Source organism: Ammospiza nelsoni, chromosome 6, assembly GCF_027579445.1.
Source record: "Ammospiza nelsoni isolate bAmmNel1 chromosome 6, bAmmNel1.pri, whole genome shotgun sequence".
NCBI lineage: Eukaryota > Metazoa > Chordata > Aves > Passeriformes > Passerellidae > Ammospiza > Ammospiza nelsoni.
This window is the reverse complement of record NC_080638.1, coordinates 53,902,548-53,917,861: the sequence shown is the minus strand read 5'-3', so window position 1 is coordinate 53,917,861 and position 15,314 is coordinate 53,902,548. Positions and strand designations below refer to the sequence as shown.

General features: G+C 38.1%; 1 protein-coding gene across 2 annotated transcripts in view; it reads right to left on the bottom strand.

Annotated features, from left to right (window-relative positions):
* The window catches only part of TECPR2 (tectonin beta-propeller repeat containing 2), a 42,702-nt gene that overhangs the window by 24,014 nt on the left and 3,374 nt on the right, over positions 1-15,314 (bottom strand). The window contains exons 2-11 of one of the 2 annotated variants that reach the window (XM_059474367.1): positions 12,840-13,124; positions 12,598-12,726; positions 12,067-12,198; positions 10,997-11,154; positions 9,593-9,905; positions 8,659-8,791; positions 6,921-7,385; positions 5,308-6,311; positions 3,796-3,979; positions 1,863-2,036 (exon numbers count right to left, since the gene is read on the bottom strand). In XM_059474367.1, the coding sequence (XP_059330350.1) occupies positions 1,863-2,036; positions 3,796-3,979; positions 5,308-6,311; positions 6,921-7,385; positions 8,659-8,791; positions 9,593-9,905; positions 10,997-11,154; positions 12,067-12,198; positions 12,598-12,726; positions 12,840-13,073 (2,926 nt within the window). In that variant the 5' untranslated portion in view covers positions 13,074-13,124. The remainder of the gene's footprint in view (positions 1-1,862; positions 2,037-3,795; positions 3,980-5,307; positions 6,312-6,920; positions 7,386-8,658; positions 8,792-9,592; positions 9,906-10,996; positions 11,155-12,066; positions 12,199-12,597; positions 12,727-12,839; positions 13,125-15,314) is intronic. The other variant, XM_059474368.1, reaches the window with a different exon arrangement.

Below are 15,314 nucleotides of genomic sequence, written 5' to 3'. Positions count from 1 at the left end.
CTGTTCCTTTTCTCCCTCTAGTGTCAGCACCAGGAATCTCCATTTATAAAACCTCTATTAGAGGTGACAGAAGAGTCAAAGAAAAAGCCAGTAATGGAAGAACTTTTGCCCAAAACATGCCAGGGAGAGAAGCAACCTGATGTGAGTAGTGACAGCAGAGCAATTACAAAAGAGCATGCCATAGTGTGTAGTACTGAAAGGAACAGAGAGGTTCTGGAAGATTTACAGGCAGTTTGCACACATTTCTACAGCTAATCTACAGGAACATGTCTTCTTTACAATTACACTGAAGCTTGATTTACACATATGAAACTGCATGTGAAACATCTGAGGAGACACAGCTATTGTTTCATCTCCTCATGCTGCCAAAATCAGTATGAACAGACTCGTGTATAATATATTCTAGACTAACAAGAACACTCATTTCTAAACCTCTGAGCACACACTTTTGTTATAAATGTTACACAAGACAGTGAAGGGGATGAAAAGCTCCTGGAGCAATAATTTTCACTGGCTGCCTCTCATTAGGAAGACTGATATACTGAGAATTTATTTTTTGCATCAAAAGACAAATCTGGAAGCCTAAGAACAGCAGAATGTAAGCTGATGTAATCAAACCAATCTCTCAAAGGGAAGAAAAATATTGATTAAAACCTCCACAGAGCCCTGTATGGTTAGCATCCAAAATTTACTCTCCATCACCCCTATCCATGCCTGTTGGCAGTATGCATGTGACCACAGGCAGGCCACTTGATTTCTCTAGGACTACTACACTTAAAAAAAAAAAATACACTGTCTTTGAAACAGTGATGTATACTTAAAACAGTTTTTTTAATCACAAAGAATTTATGCATTGTGCAACGAGAACTAAACCTAAAAGGGAAATTAATAGAGTGCCAAAATTAAACGAAAGGTAAATAAAAATTTGATAGCCACTCAGACATGGTGTCCTGCCTGTATATGTCTTATACAGTTTGCCCTTAACCCAGTCCTCCTCTTCATTCACCAGTAATTCCTTCATCATGTTATTGGTAATTTTTCCTTAGTAACTCTGTGCAAGCCTCACACACCTGGAGTCCTTGGTACTTTTCTCCCTTAACTCCAAAACTAGCACTACCATCCTTCATCCAAGCTGCTTGTAATTAGCCTGAATATTGTTTGCATAACACCTTCCAAATACATCCTCTTCTACTCACTGAAGAACTTAAAACTAAGGCCACCACTTCAAAGTTGCCACTACAATACCCCTTTGTCCAGTTTGTGCCTCACTGACATGCAGGAAGAAGGCAGCTGCAATTCCTGCTCCACAGCCCATTCTGTTCCCCCGTGGCTTTGCTTTCTTGTCACACAGAACACAAACCACTTGGCTACTATATTCCCAAAGCACCTCACCATCTTCTGTCTCAGAATACCTTCCTGCCATTATCAGGTGGTAACTCTTACCTTCTAGAGATCTGTGCTTTCCAAAACACAAACCATCTACTTTTCCCTATTCTGCCCACTTAAGGCTGAGTTGTTTCAGTGCACCATACCACTTTCAAAGCAAGGGTACTATTTTGATATTTTCCATAATCCCTTTCCATTTATCTCCATCCATCTCATATCTTCCCCATGCCATAAATTCCCTGTACTGTATGTACTCTACTTGGCATACACAAAACAAGTGGCCATGAACTGGCTTTTCCACTCTCCTAATTACACCAAATCTCACATCTGTTTCCAAGTGTTTCTCAAGATAAAAAGGTTTCCTTATGTCCTGGCTGTGGATAAAAGTTTATAGCAAATTGCCATCATCCCACAGACTTGAAATCTAATAATCTCAGCCCACAAAAATTCAAAGAGCCTGCAATTAATTCAGGTACCTGTTTGCAGATACAGATCTCCATTTGTTCTGATAATCCAGGCAGTGTCATCACTTAGAGCTACAAATACAGCCTGGGGTAAAGCCTCATACCAGTGCCTTTTTCCTTTTATAGTTACTTTTCCACAAGCAAAAGCTTTGTTAGTCTTCTGTTCAATTTTCCAGAGAAGAGTCCCTGCAAGAGAAGCAAAGAAAGAACATAATAGCACTCAGCAATTACTGCAGCAGCCACAGGTGATGTGTCCCAGCTACACCTAAACTAATAGGAGGGGGAAAGCAAATCAAAAGCATTAAACAAAAATGCAAGTTCAAAAAGGCCTTACAATTTTTTTAAAGCAAGACCAGAACAGTAACTGACTTCTAATATATAATAATATCTTAAAAAAAGAAAACCAAATGTAGCTCCAAACTTAACTGCTGGCTTTACCAGAAGAGTACACTGTCATAATAATTTCCTTTGAATGATTCCACAAAGTTGCATTTAATTCCATTTTGACATGCTGTGGTTAACCTGCTCCTGGCATTAACACATCCATGGCAAACTGGGGATGCTAGAAACTTCCACAGATTCCATGAAAAGCTGAGTGAGTTGAAGGATAAGAAATGCAGAGGAACAACCTTTTTGCCCAGGCAGCCTGAGCCACCATCAACTGCAGCCTGAAACTACCACATTCAAATCTGACACATGCCCATGCCTTTCACTTTTCTGCAGGGACCCTGCAGGACCACTTTTAAGGGAAAGACACTGAGCTGGATGAGGCCACACTCTCACCTACTACAAGTACTCCCAAATTGTTTTGGCTGTAGCTAAGCTCAGCTACAGATCAAACAGAATTTCTTTCTTAAAACAGATAGCAAGTCTTCCCCTACAGACAGAAGGGAAGACTGGCATGTGCTTTTAGAGATGACGGGGAAGAAAAGTAGTGGCAAGGCAGGACACAAGGAAATTAAAATGGCTGAGAAACTTTGTATTTTCAAGCCAGTCCTGGAACAATCTGGAATGCCAAAAGTGATGCAAGTTTATAACCAAAACCTGCTTAATTTTAATCCAACATAATCCTCATTCACAACCATCCAGAACAAATGCATATGCAAATGTACTAAAACTTCAAAGTTTTTTTCCTTCAGCATTTAAAAAGAAATCAAATCAACCAACCCACGCATACACAAAGCCAGTTCTACACTTACAAGAAAAATAACTTTAAAACTGTGAATCACAGAATGGTTTGGGTGGGAAGGGATCTTAAAGATCATCTAGTTCCAACCCCCCTGCCAGAGCAGGGAAACCTCTCACTTGACCAGATTGCTGAAGGCCTCATCCAGCCTGGCCTTGAACACTTCCAGGGATGGGGCATCCACAGTTTCTCTGGGCAACCTCTTCCTGTGCCTCACCACCCTCACAGTCAAGAACTTCTATAGCTCTGCAACAAAAATCAAGGTTTTGTGTAGACAAGGAGCTCTATCTTCTCTGCCTACCACTAAACTGCTACTTCTGAAGTTCACTTTAACCAGGCAAATAAATGCACGTTGAAAATCTCCCAAAATGCAATGTGAACCTGCTAGAAAGAGCCATTCAAACTAGAACATGGGATGCAGAGGTAGTGAAGATGCAGCCATATAACTGTGACTATTTAAAAAACAAACAAACAAAAAGAAATCCAAACCAACACACTACTTTTACATGAAACAAGCCCTAAACAACTAAGTTTCTGGAAGTAATTATTTGGAAAAAAAACAAACAATAAACTCCTATATATGCACTCAACTATACATGTAATCTCATAAAGATGACAAGTTACATATAATTAAAAAATAAGTGATACTAAAAAACATCACAAAAAGCCAACAGAAAAACCCCAAAAAAACAAAGAAAGTGCCCAAGTCTATCCAAGTTTTATATTTACAAGACAACAGTGCAGCAGAAGCCAACCTACCTGAGGGGGAAACTGCCACCTGCTGGACCCCATCCTCAAACTTCTGCCAGCGCAGGCCGGCCGCAGGAAGGGCACTGCAGTACAGGCTGCCCCGGTAGTCCAGGCACCAAATGTATTTTTCTGAGACAACCAGGCTCAGGATGCCATAGCCAGGGCCAGAGTATCCCATCCAGCTCTCTGCAAACTAAAAACTGTAGAGTCAGAACAGTGTCAGGTGTCTTCCAAGTGCATAAGAAAATGAGTATATAAGAAGAGCAGCTTCCATGTTTGGATTTTAAAACATGGGAGTATTAAAGTACTTTAATCAGTGAAAAAATTTGCCTTGTGTAAAATAAAACTACATCTGTCACAGCTCTCTAAGGCTGTATGTGCACAGTGAGACTGCTTGAACAGATTTAGAAAAAAAGTAAACCCCTCCACCCTGTCATCCAGCTCCAAAGAAGGAACACATAGAAATGTAAAGTCTGCCTGTAGTTCAGGAAATTATTCATTGTCTAGGAAGTGATGAGCAAAGGGAACAAAGCTGAAGGGCAGAGACAGCTGAATATCCAGCTCTGGTACTCTCTGTATTGTAGAGGAGCCACGTCTTGCACAAATCTGGTTTACAGCCTGCTCTCTTAAATTTTGATTGCTTGCATGAGGTGAACTCAAGAACTGCATACATCACCAGGGGAGGTTTCTGAACATGACAGAGTGTAAGAATACCATAACCTGAAACAAAAATCTTCTGCACTTTGGGCTGCAGTTTTTAGTAGATAGGACACCAACAACTTATAACTCAACCTTTATGAATTACTATTTGGTTGATCTCAATACAAGGCTGTTATAGATCTAAAAGAAACAGTTCCCCCACCCTACAAAAACTGCATTTCCTTCTTAAGACTTCTGCTAAAAGTCACAGTGATTCTTTTGCAGATTTTACAATTAACTTTAGTACTTCTTTTCTATAGTATCTATGAGGATTACCCACAAATAACTATGAAAGAAAGAGGGATAACAGAAGGAAACTGTCTACATTTTAAACAGTACTAACTACTGCTGGCTAGGGGGCAAAGACCAATCCTTATTCTGAGTATTTAGAGGTAAAATAATCCTTAAGCAGAAGCCAGCCATGTGAGATAATTAGCATTAATTCTTCATGAAGTCAGCTGAATTTGGGAACAGCATCATGCAGAATTTGGACTACTGGAGAACCAAACAAGCAGCAGCCTTGGAGTGTGACTGAGTTTTACTGTTCACTCTAATGGATGGGTTTCTAACAGCATTTTTGTTGAGCTGGGAATAATACAGCCAGAACAGCTTCTTTGCATTGCAAGCACACATCACCCATTTTGAAGTCAGATATATCACATTTTTTAGGAGTTATAACACATACTGTTGTATTTTACTTGTGTATTGAATCAAGTTTAAAAAATTGCTCTTCTAGAGATATAAAGGACAGTAATTGCAGGAATGTTTCTATTTGCTTCTTTTTAAGGTTAAAGGTACTTTAATTAAACCAAAAAGAAATACCTGATCAGATTTTAACAGCACCATTTCATCTAGGCTTATCTTTGCTGCATCCTGTGCACCAGGCACAGCACCAACTTCAGGCATGCTGGTCTCTGAAGATGAATATGGTAATCCATGTCCATAAATATCCTCTTCATCACTTGAGGCAGATTTTTCAGTCCTACTTTCATGAGTGTCTGCTACCCTTTCAGCAGTGCTAGTACTACATTTAGCTTTGATTGCACTTTCAAAATTCCACCCAGAAATGGAACAGTTATCTGAATGAACATTGTCAGAGATGTCACACTGGAGTGCAGAAGGGTCTGACAGAGCACTGTGGATTAGAGAGAGAGGCTGTTGGTCTTCCTCACCAGTTTCATCACTTTCCTTTGGTGTCAGAGATGTCTGGACACCAAGTACACTGCCACATTCCAAAAACATCTGGTCTGTAAGGTCTGCATCTTCAGAAGATTTTTCAGTATCCCGCAGCTTCATTTTATCCAAGTCTTCATCTATTTTGCACAATGTAGGAAAACCCTGCTCCTCCTCCTCCTCCTCCTGGCTCAGCTTTCCAGGACAGCATTCACTGCTTGCAGAAACCACAGCACCATTACATTCACCACCAACACTGCTTGTCAAGTCTTCTGTGAGCATCAGAGGAGATGCAGATGTCAAAGGATCTATAACAGCTGAAGTACCCATGCCACTGTCACTGTTTGGAAGTTTCTGTAAATCAGCCACATCTCCATTTTCTTCATTAATTAGTGCATTTGCTAACTCAGGAGACTGCAGGACACTGAAAGTTTCTGAACCATTATCTTCTTGCAAGATTGTATGGGACTCCATGCTGAACATGCTTTCCTGATCTGGAGATCCAGTACTCAAATGATCAATGCTGCCACTCATTATGCTGGAAGTCATGGAAAAGGAGTCTGCATTCAAGGAATGTGGACTGTCACCAGAAAGCTGACGCTCATAAATGGGTGTGCCTTCCAGAGAGCTGTGGTTTCTCCTTGTCCCACTTTCTGTTATCACACACACACACATGAAAAAGAAGGAGAAAAGTAGTATTAATAAAATCTATTAAATCCCAGTGCCAAGCAAAAAATTAAAATATTTTCAGAACTGGAGGAAGAACAAAGCTAAATCTAAATTTTAACCATACTGATTTTTTTTCAACTTTAACATTAAATGATACATATAAAGCCAAAAAAAGTCTTAATACAGTAAACAATTAAAATAACTGAATACTTACACTACTTCATGAAATAAAGAGGATGGCTAAGAAAGACACTGCCAAATATTCTGAATAGGATGAACACACATTACACAATTCCAACAAAAAACTGGACACAGAGTAGACTGTGTGGTCCCATTAACAAATACATTAGAACTCAAAGCATGCTTACATAAAGCAAAACAAAAGAAATAAACACCAAACAGATCGAAAAAGACTTCATCAATTTATCACTTTTAAAGGAGATTTTCATCTTAAACAGAAATGGCCCACCACAACCCCTCAGCCATTTCAGAAGCACAGCACCACAGTACACAGGAAGCCTGCTCAACACAGACTCTTCCATGAAATGGGCTCTCACAACGAGCAGTGTCAGGCAAAGTTCTGCTCCACCTACCCTGTTTCTTCTTTTTTTTCTTTTTCACCTTAATTGGCTTTACAATCAGTTCTTGGTCAAAATCTTCAGAGCTGATGGTGCTGAAGCGTTGTGAGGAAAGCTGACCTTCCCTCTGAGCTTCTGGAAGTTGCTCTGCACACAGCAGAAAGCTCGAGCCGCTGTCCACGGAGTTCAGAGAGCTGCTCCTGCTCCGGGATTCACTCACCACAGAGCAGCCCCTTCTCCTGCCTTCACTGCTCAAGTCTCCCACTCTTTCAAAGCTTTTCTCTGATAGTGTTGGAGTTTCCAGATCATCTTTCACTGAAGAAGTGGTGCCATTTTTATCACCGGTCACTGAAGGAGAAGTAACCATTTTTCTTTCTGTTTCCACTGAAGGGCTGGATGATACAGATGAAACTACTGATGAGGGGGTCAGCAATTTAGGACTTGTATCTGTTAAAGGATTTGACAATTTTGAATTCACATCTGAAATTGTCCAAGAGAAAAATAAAAGTATAAATACTAGTTCAAGTAAAAATACTAGCATCATGTGAGTATGGGCATAATTTCAGAGAGTATTGAATGAAAAGAATATTTATGAAAAAAAATTTCTAAGCTAACAACATTTAAAAATAAATACCTGTGCACAAACACACTATAAACTCCCTGCAAATTAATCTGTGAGAAAGCACCTCCCCCGAGCCCTGTATCAAACTTCTATTAGCAAAATTCTGAATTTATGTTTCTGTAAAAAGAACAGTACAGGTCTGCAGCTTGGAAGATCCAATTCTATCACACACTGAAGTGCCATCCTATATCTTTAACCTCTTCATTCAAACATTCAGTGGCTTGAAAAAAAATCGAGGAAAATTACCAGATAAATCACTGTAGTGATTAGCAGAAAATACACTTCTAAAGGCTCCTTTCTAACTATACTTGAAAGCTCAAAATAAAATAATAAACAGTCTCTAGAAGTTTGTGAGTAAAGACCTGCCTATATGACTAAAGCTATTGCCAATATGCAATGACAAGAAAGTTAAGTTCTCCAGCATTGAAAGAGACTCCATAGCACATTTATTAGTATTTTGCTAAAACAAAGCTAAGATGGAGTATTTAAATGCATTAGTAGTCCCTTTTAAAGAGTTCTAGTAACATAAATGTTTAACTCAGATGGCAACAAGTATGAAACAGCCAAATTATTTTGGGAATTTTAGTGAGCATTCTTTGGATTTATTTGCCAATTCTTTCTTTCTTTTTCATTGCTGGGAATGCTGAGATTTCCCCTGGAATGTGGTTGGTGACAGCTGGCACAGAATCAACATATTCAGCTGTTGAGACTGATCTAAACCATGATCAGGAATCCAGACTGCTTCAGCATCATGGTTCAGAATGAGCTCCTAAATGCACAGATTAGAGATGCCTCGTTAGGTTAATGCTGATCCACTCTCCAAAAAGGCAAGCATATTTCATTTCTTAATGCCCCCATTCTCATTGCAGCCAAAAAAGAAGCTCAGATAAGCAGATAAACCAGATCTCTAAATATAACCTATCAGAACAGATGAGTAACTCTACAGGACCTGCCAGGTTTTTGTAACAATCTGAAGGGATTTGCCTGAGGTTTGATGTGTTTCAGTTTTGTTGGTTTTGGGTTTTTGTTATTAAAAATGTACAATAGGCACCATGTTCCATGAGGTACACACTAATTTATACATACTAAACTTACTGATTTCTACATAGTAAGCTTACTAATTATACAAACCTATTGATGACACTCCTTCAGGTCTATTTGAAATTCTTATAATGTCTCTATCTCCCTTTAAGAGAAAAATCTCATTGTTGGTACAGGACACAGACACAATATCACCATACCCTTCCAAGCCACCAATCAAAGCCTGTAAAGAGTCAGCAGAGAAAGAAATAATTGGCATTAGATTAAGAGAGTGTTTGCACAACATGGTACTCTTAACAAAAGCATTCTCTGGATTTTAATCAACATAAATAATAGAGGCTAAAGATTTTTATCTTATCGAAAAAAAGAAAACAGAAAAAAGAAACAGGAAAGAACTCTAATCATGATGCAGCTCCATTTTTATACTATTTTAAATTCCACAGATCCATTCTTTGTCCAACTAAAGGCAACTAAATATAACAACCTAAGCAATATACAATTTGGTGGCAGAAGAGTGCCACAGTATGAATATTTAATATCATTTAGACAAAAATATACTAGCTTGTATCCACATTCATATGCGTTTTTAAGACAATAAAATAGCTAACACTACACTGTATAGCAAATAAAAGGTAATATATCTTTTTTTCAGACACCAGCAGTGGTAGAAGAGAAGAATAAATAGTTCCAGGCACATTTTATAGGCCTAAAATATCTTTTTGCACTAATTCCTAGACTGTAGGTTTCTATATGTTTCACTAAGCATCAGAATTAATTATGATGTTAAAACCTTAACTGAAAGCTTTACATATATGCAATTTTCATAAACAACATACTGAGCTATTTAGTGAGTATATCATTGCAATGACAACTTGAGAAGGGACACAATAAATATTCTTTTTTTTTTGTTTTAAATAGGGATTTAAATCAGAGCCATAGAATGTATAAGCAAAACAGATTCTCATGGCATAACATGAACAAAAACATGGAAGAAACAAAATATGCAACCACAAGATTTATCTACCTGGTTTACAGTGTCCAGTAAATAGATGCTGTATTCATTCCAGGTCAGCACCCATCCTTCTTGGAAAAAGCATGAGACAAGCCCGAGGTGTTTCTCTGGAGAGCTGTAACTTCCTCTGTCAGGTGGTTCTAAACGAGGATACAGTTCAAAAGTTTTTATTCCTCCAGCAAATACATCTTTCAATATGAATGTGGCCTGAACAGTCCCATGAACATCAGACTTCCACAGACGAAGCCCAGGTCTGGCAGCAAATAGTGTCAAGTCACTCTGTTTACACAGGCCAGGTATAAAACATGCTCCAAATCTGCCAGTGCTAAAATGCAAAAGAATTTATTTTAAAAGCTATATACTCAATTTTGAAACAATTTAAAAACTAAAGGCACAAATTCACAAATTATCAAAAGTCTTTGATTAAAATATCCAGTCAAACATCAGAAGTACAAATTTAGTTACAGTAAGACAAGAGCAGTAATTCCAAATAACAAGTCTCCCCTCAGCTTTGGAGGTTAGACACTACATCAACAAAGCAAGTTAAATGACTCCTCCTAATAAGCTTCATAGCCTTAATGCCACTCTGTCCATCTCAAAAAGATCCTACTATGCACTCTTCCCTCCACCAGAATTTACAAAAAACAAGCAAAACACTACAAACTAATGCTGAGGAACTGGCAGCCTTTGCTTGCAAGAAGCACAGAACAGACCCCAGCTGTTAGACCCTTCATTTCACAGAAACACCATTGCTATCATCCAAGAAAACCCTTCCATATGAGATGGACCTTGGTATTCCTCCTACTATTCACAGCCCTGAAAGATACATCATAAACCATCTTTCAAGGGTAAATTTCCTCTCCTTAAGAGAAACAGTCAGTCAGTCATGCTGTTCCATGACCGGGTTCCCTCTTCCTTACTTGAGAGGGATTACATAAGAGGAGATGTCAAAGCCACAAAAGAGGTTCCTAGTCTTCAACTCAATTTAAGTGCTTACTATACATTCTCCCTGTTAACTCACTTCAGTGTATAAGAAAAACAGGGATGATGACTTGGTTTTTGCATTAAATATTACATCACCCATTAGACAGATTAGATTACAATTGCTGCAAGTCACAGCAAACAAAGAGAGATTGCAGAGGAAGTTTGGCAGTGTTTTCAGTTTAAAAAATGAGAAAACATCTGAAATATTTTTGCCTAACAGTGCCTTGAGAATATGATCGTGACATACTTGCAACCACATACTTTCTAAATAGGTATAATTGTCATTGATGTTTGATCCCACACAGCTATGGTAACTAGCTTTTTATGAGCAGACTGCTGTGTTGTATTAATTTTACTGCCTAGATGACTCTGTCTGTAATTCACTTCCAAGAATTAATAGATAAGCCTGCATCAGGATTTTATGAGGGTTACTTTTTTCTGGGCTGTGTTCCAACTTGGTTGACGGATTTCTCTTCTGTGTAAAAAAGCAGAGTCCGCTGTAAAGTAGAGACAAGCAGCACCTTCTGGTTGTAATCCAACTGCACAATCGAAGAGGGCTCTTCCAATACAAGGCTGGAGTTGCAAATACCCTGTCAAAGACAAACACACAATTCACAAGAGTCAAACCTTCCTAAAAATGCAAGGTGGTAACTAACAAAAAGCTTTTGAACAAGAAAACAAACAAAATGCTTTCCAACTGTCGTTGCATGAAACTCACTTAATGAATATAGACTTAATTTATGTAGGCAAGAGGAGAGTTAGATTGTGTGTGACACACAAATGTAGTTTCTCTTGGAATGCTAGCTAACACATTGCTCTTGAAATCAACAGAAACTTTAGGAACTTTAGGACACATTTTCTTCCTTCTTCCCCACTGCCAGCTCATGCCTTGCTGAGACAATCATTACTTTTGGTGGTTTCTGTCAAACCAAATTGAGGGACAGTCACAGATAAATCAGGACAGATGTTGTTTAAACTTTTCTCCCATTTAAAAATTCAAGTTAGCATTAATTTTGTTGACATTTCAGGTCTGTATTAACTAACACGATGTGAGAAAAATTCCATTTACTGGTAACATGCCACTCAGCCAGCAGCACCCAAATGTTACTTTCATTGTACACTTCAGACTAAGATGCTGAACAATTCTGGGAGAAATACTTCACCAACAGAGCCACATCAGTCAAAAATACCCCTTCCAAACAAAAGAGAAAGTACTGACTGAAAGCTGAAAAAAGATTTGATAGTTATTTCATGAAAAATGAGAAGGATCACTACTTCTTTTAAAATGCATTACTTTTTTAAAATGATAAGACAGTTCTGAAAGATATCCAATGGTTGCCTTGCTGGGTGTGCACACACTGGGCCAAGTGTACACATACCAATAAAGCCATCCAACTAAAGACATAACACTGAGCAATTAAGTAACTGCTGAATATTTAAACACACAAGAATCCTTTCAGAAACTGCAAATGTGAATTAAGATCCCTATAACAAATGCTTACCTGGTCTAGGTCTAGTGCAGAGTAGACAATCTTTCCTTTGTCATCTCCAGAGAATAATTTCATTCCATTGGGACTCCAAGCTAAAGCTGTAATGCTACTTTTGTGGATGCCAGCAACATCAAATCTTCGAAGCTGTGAAACAATAACAAAGCAGTAGAAGAATGAGCTGAAGAGAAAATGGATGCACAAAACCTATTCAGTGACTCCTGACTAGTTTAACTGGAGATCAAGTACAAAAGTGCAGGTTCTTCTAAAGTTTATTTAGCACAGAAAACCCCCCTCCACCAAAGAGATCAGCCAAACATGAGAAATCTCTCAGAAACATATTTGATTAAATACAGCTTTTGTAATGCAAAGCATGCTTTAATATTATTGTTTTATAAGCTTAACATATGAAGCCTAAAACTTATTCACAGCTTTTTCATCAGGCAAGACTGGCTGGGTGTAACTCTTACATAGGATCACAGTAACACTGTACTAGAACTGGCCATACTAGAGCTCACAGAGATTTAAGCAAATGAAAATATTTACCTGTTTGTTCCTTCCAGGTAATGAAGACACAAGCTGGAAAACTGCAACCCGGCCTGAGGCTGTGCCAACAGCAACCAGATCATCAAAACAACTCAACAGCTTTACAAAAGTTATAGATTCACACCTCCCCTGTTGAAACAAACCATACAAAGAACTCAAAGTTAATGAGACACCAACAGAGAGCTCAATTCAGAGCAATCAGCTTCATTGGAAGAGACAACAGTAAAAGTTAAAGTGTTTACCTCAAAATTATATTTTTTCATCTGGTTTATGTGTCTGCAGTAGAGATAAAGCATTCCAATGCTGCTCCCCACAGCAATGTAGTCTCCATTGGTATCAAGTGCTGTCAGGTAAACCACGATGGAGCGAAAGCCTTTCTGGATCTTTGTAGGAATGGCATTGAGGAGATAATACAAGGGACAAAATTCCTTAAATATAACTGGTGAAGCCACAGATGCCATAGCAAGGATTTGCATCAGCAATTTTAAGGCTGAAATAAATACTTCTACATGACCACATAAGGAAATCTGAAAGACAAAAGCAAAAGACATGTCATTGACTTGTGTGGAGAGAGTAAAAGGGTAACAGCCACAATCTAGGAAAAAAAGAAGAAAAAAATCTCATATTTTGCTTTGCATAAGAAAAAGCAAGTTAAACTCTTGAAGTGAATGTAACCTGTTTTTAGAAAAAACTTTTTTTTAACCAAAATGTGTATTCCTTAAGTTCAGCTAACATATAAGGGTGTATGGTAACCACTAAATATGGGATAACCACTTTTCCTTGCATCTGTAAATTTGTCAAAGCTGAGTTGGAATGCAGTGTTTCTTTTCATCTGCCTAGTGAAAAAGCCATAAGGACTCTGACACTGAACAATCCATGCGATGTATTTCTTCATCTTTCTGCAGCCTCTACCCTCAATCCAACCAGTGCCCAAGAGCCTGGGCTATTACAGGGTTGCAAGATCAAAACAACAGAGCAGCATTTGTGCTCCACTCCTTAATGCCCCTCAGCCCAAGAAAAAACACAGCTGAGAAGCACTTCAGCTAGAGCAACATCTGCTATACATTCAAACAGCAACCAAAAAATGAGAATAATGTGGGAAGAAAGGGGTGAGTAAAAACTTAAAAACTCCTATTTTGACAGACACAGGAAAATATCCATGTAGCAACTGAATTTAGAAAGATAAGGAGCAAACAGGAAAAAAGTACCATATGTCCAGGTTTCCTTTTATGGATAAGAAAATAATTTCATGCTTGTGAGCAGTACTGTAAATATACTTAGGGAAGAATATCTATGAATAACAAAAACAAAGAGTCTGTTTGCCTTCTCCAAGAAAAACAAGATAGTCAGAGCTCATCACAGCAACAGCATACCGGCACCTTCAGAAAAAGCTGATCAGGAGGAACGACAAAATATTAAAAAAATTTAATTAAACCAAGCAATTTTTCTCAGCACTACAGCCTTGACAAGAACATTTTGCAGCAGTAGCTGCTGCTTCTCCTCATGGGTGACTTTGAAACATGGAAAAGAAAAGAAGCCTTCACTCCTCGAGTTTTATTTTGCTATGAACAAGTACAGTTAACAGAATGGTAGAGAGTCTTGCAGTTTTCCAACACAAGAATTTTGAGGAAAGTTTTTGATGGTTGTTTAAGATCTTAACACTGAAGATTTTTTTTAGCTTCAGCAGTTAGAACTTCCTTAGAGAAATAAAAAAGGAGATCTGCCAACTGAAGTTAGAAATGCTTCCAAATGCTCACAATTATTCTGTGAACTACTCCAACTGCAATTTGTGATATATCCTATTGTGCCTTGTTTTTAATTCTCTAAGGATGGAAAATGTTTTTTGTTTGGCAGCTTATAAGCAATACATTGCTTGCAGTGTGTACCAACTAAACTAGACCAAAAAAAAAAAAAAAAAAAAAAAAAAGCTGTTCTAGTTTAATATCTCCATTACTGTGAAAGACTCTGGTGCCTCAGCTTTCCAACAATCTCAGTTACTGTGCAAGAGCATTCAGCACATACAATTTGGGCCCTAAAACACTTGCTGTCAATATAAAATTGCACTAAGGCCACAGGGACTGTTTGCCCATGCAATAAAAACTGGGTTTTGGGATTATATTTTATCTGCTACAGAAACTGCCCATAGCTACACTAGCATTAACTGTTAGAAGTTCCTAATTGTGGTAAATTTTACTGCTTGCTAGAGTTTAGAAATTAATTCCACTCTGCTCCAATGTTTACAACCTGTCATGATGTATTTCATGAAATATCAAGACCAGCTGATACACATATCCAAACTATTTCTGAATGAAGAGTTCCTTTCAGAGATGTTTACAAAGTTATCTGTTAACTTCAGCACATCATGACACTTCCACAATATTTTCACAAACCATTGATTTCCTATCCTGTATTTTAAGTCTCCTACCCTTTCCTTCATCATTTTCTGCTATCTACAGTCAACTAAATATAAAAAGAATCCACTGTTAAAGTGTCATTTGCTGCTCTAAATGTGCTGTTTTGCCACTTTAGTAATTTTACTAGTCAATGGTCTTTCTTTTCCCTAATAAAATAAAAAATAAAATCCAGTTTTTGTCCTGAGTCTCACATTTTCTAATCTTCCTCTGTCTAACCTCAGCTTCTACCCCTACCCAGCCACTGTCTCATGAATTCCACATATTTTATTTTCGGTTTTAAGTCCTCTTTGTGACTCTTGCAAT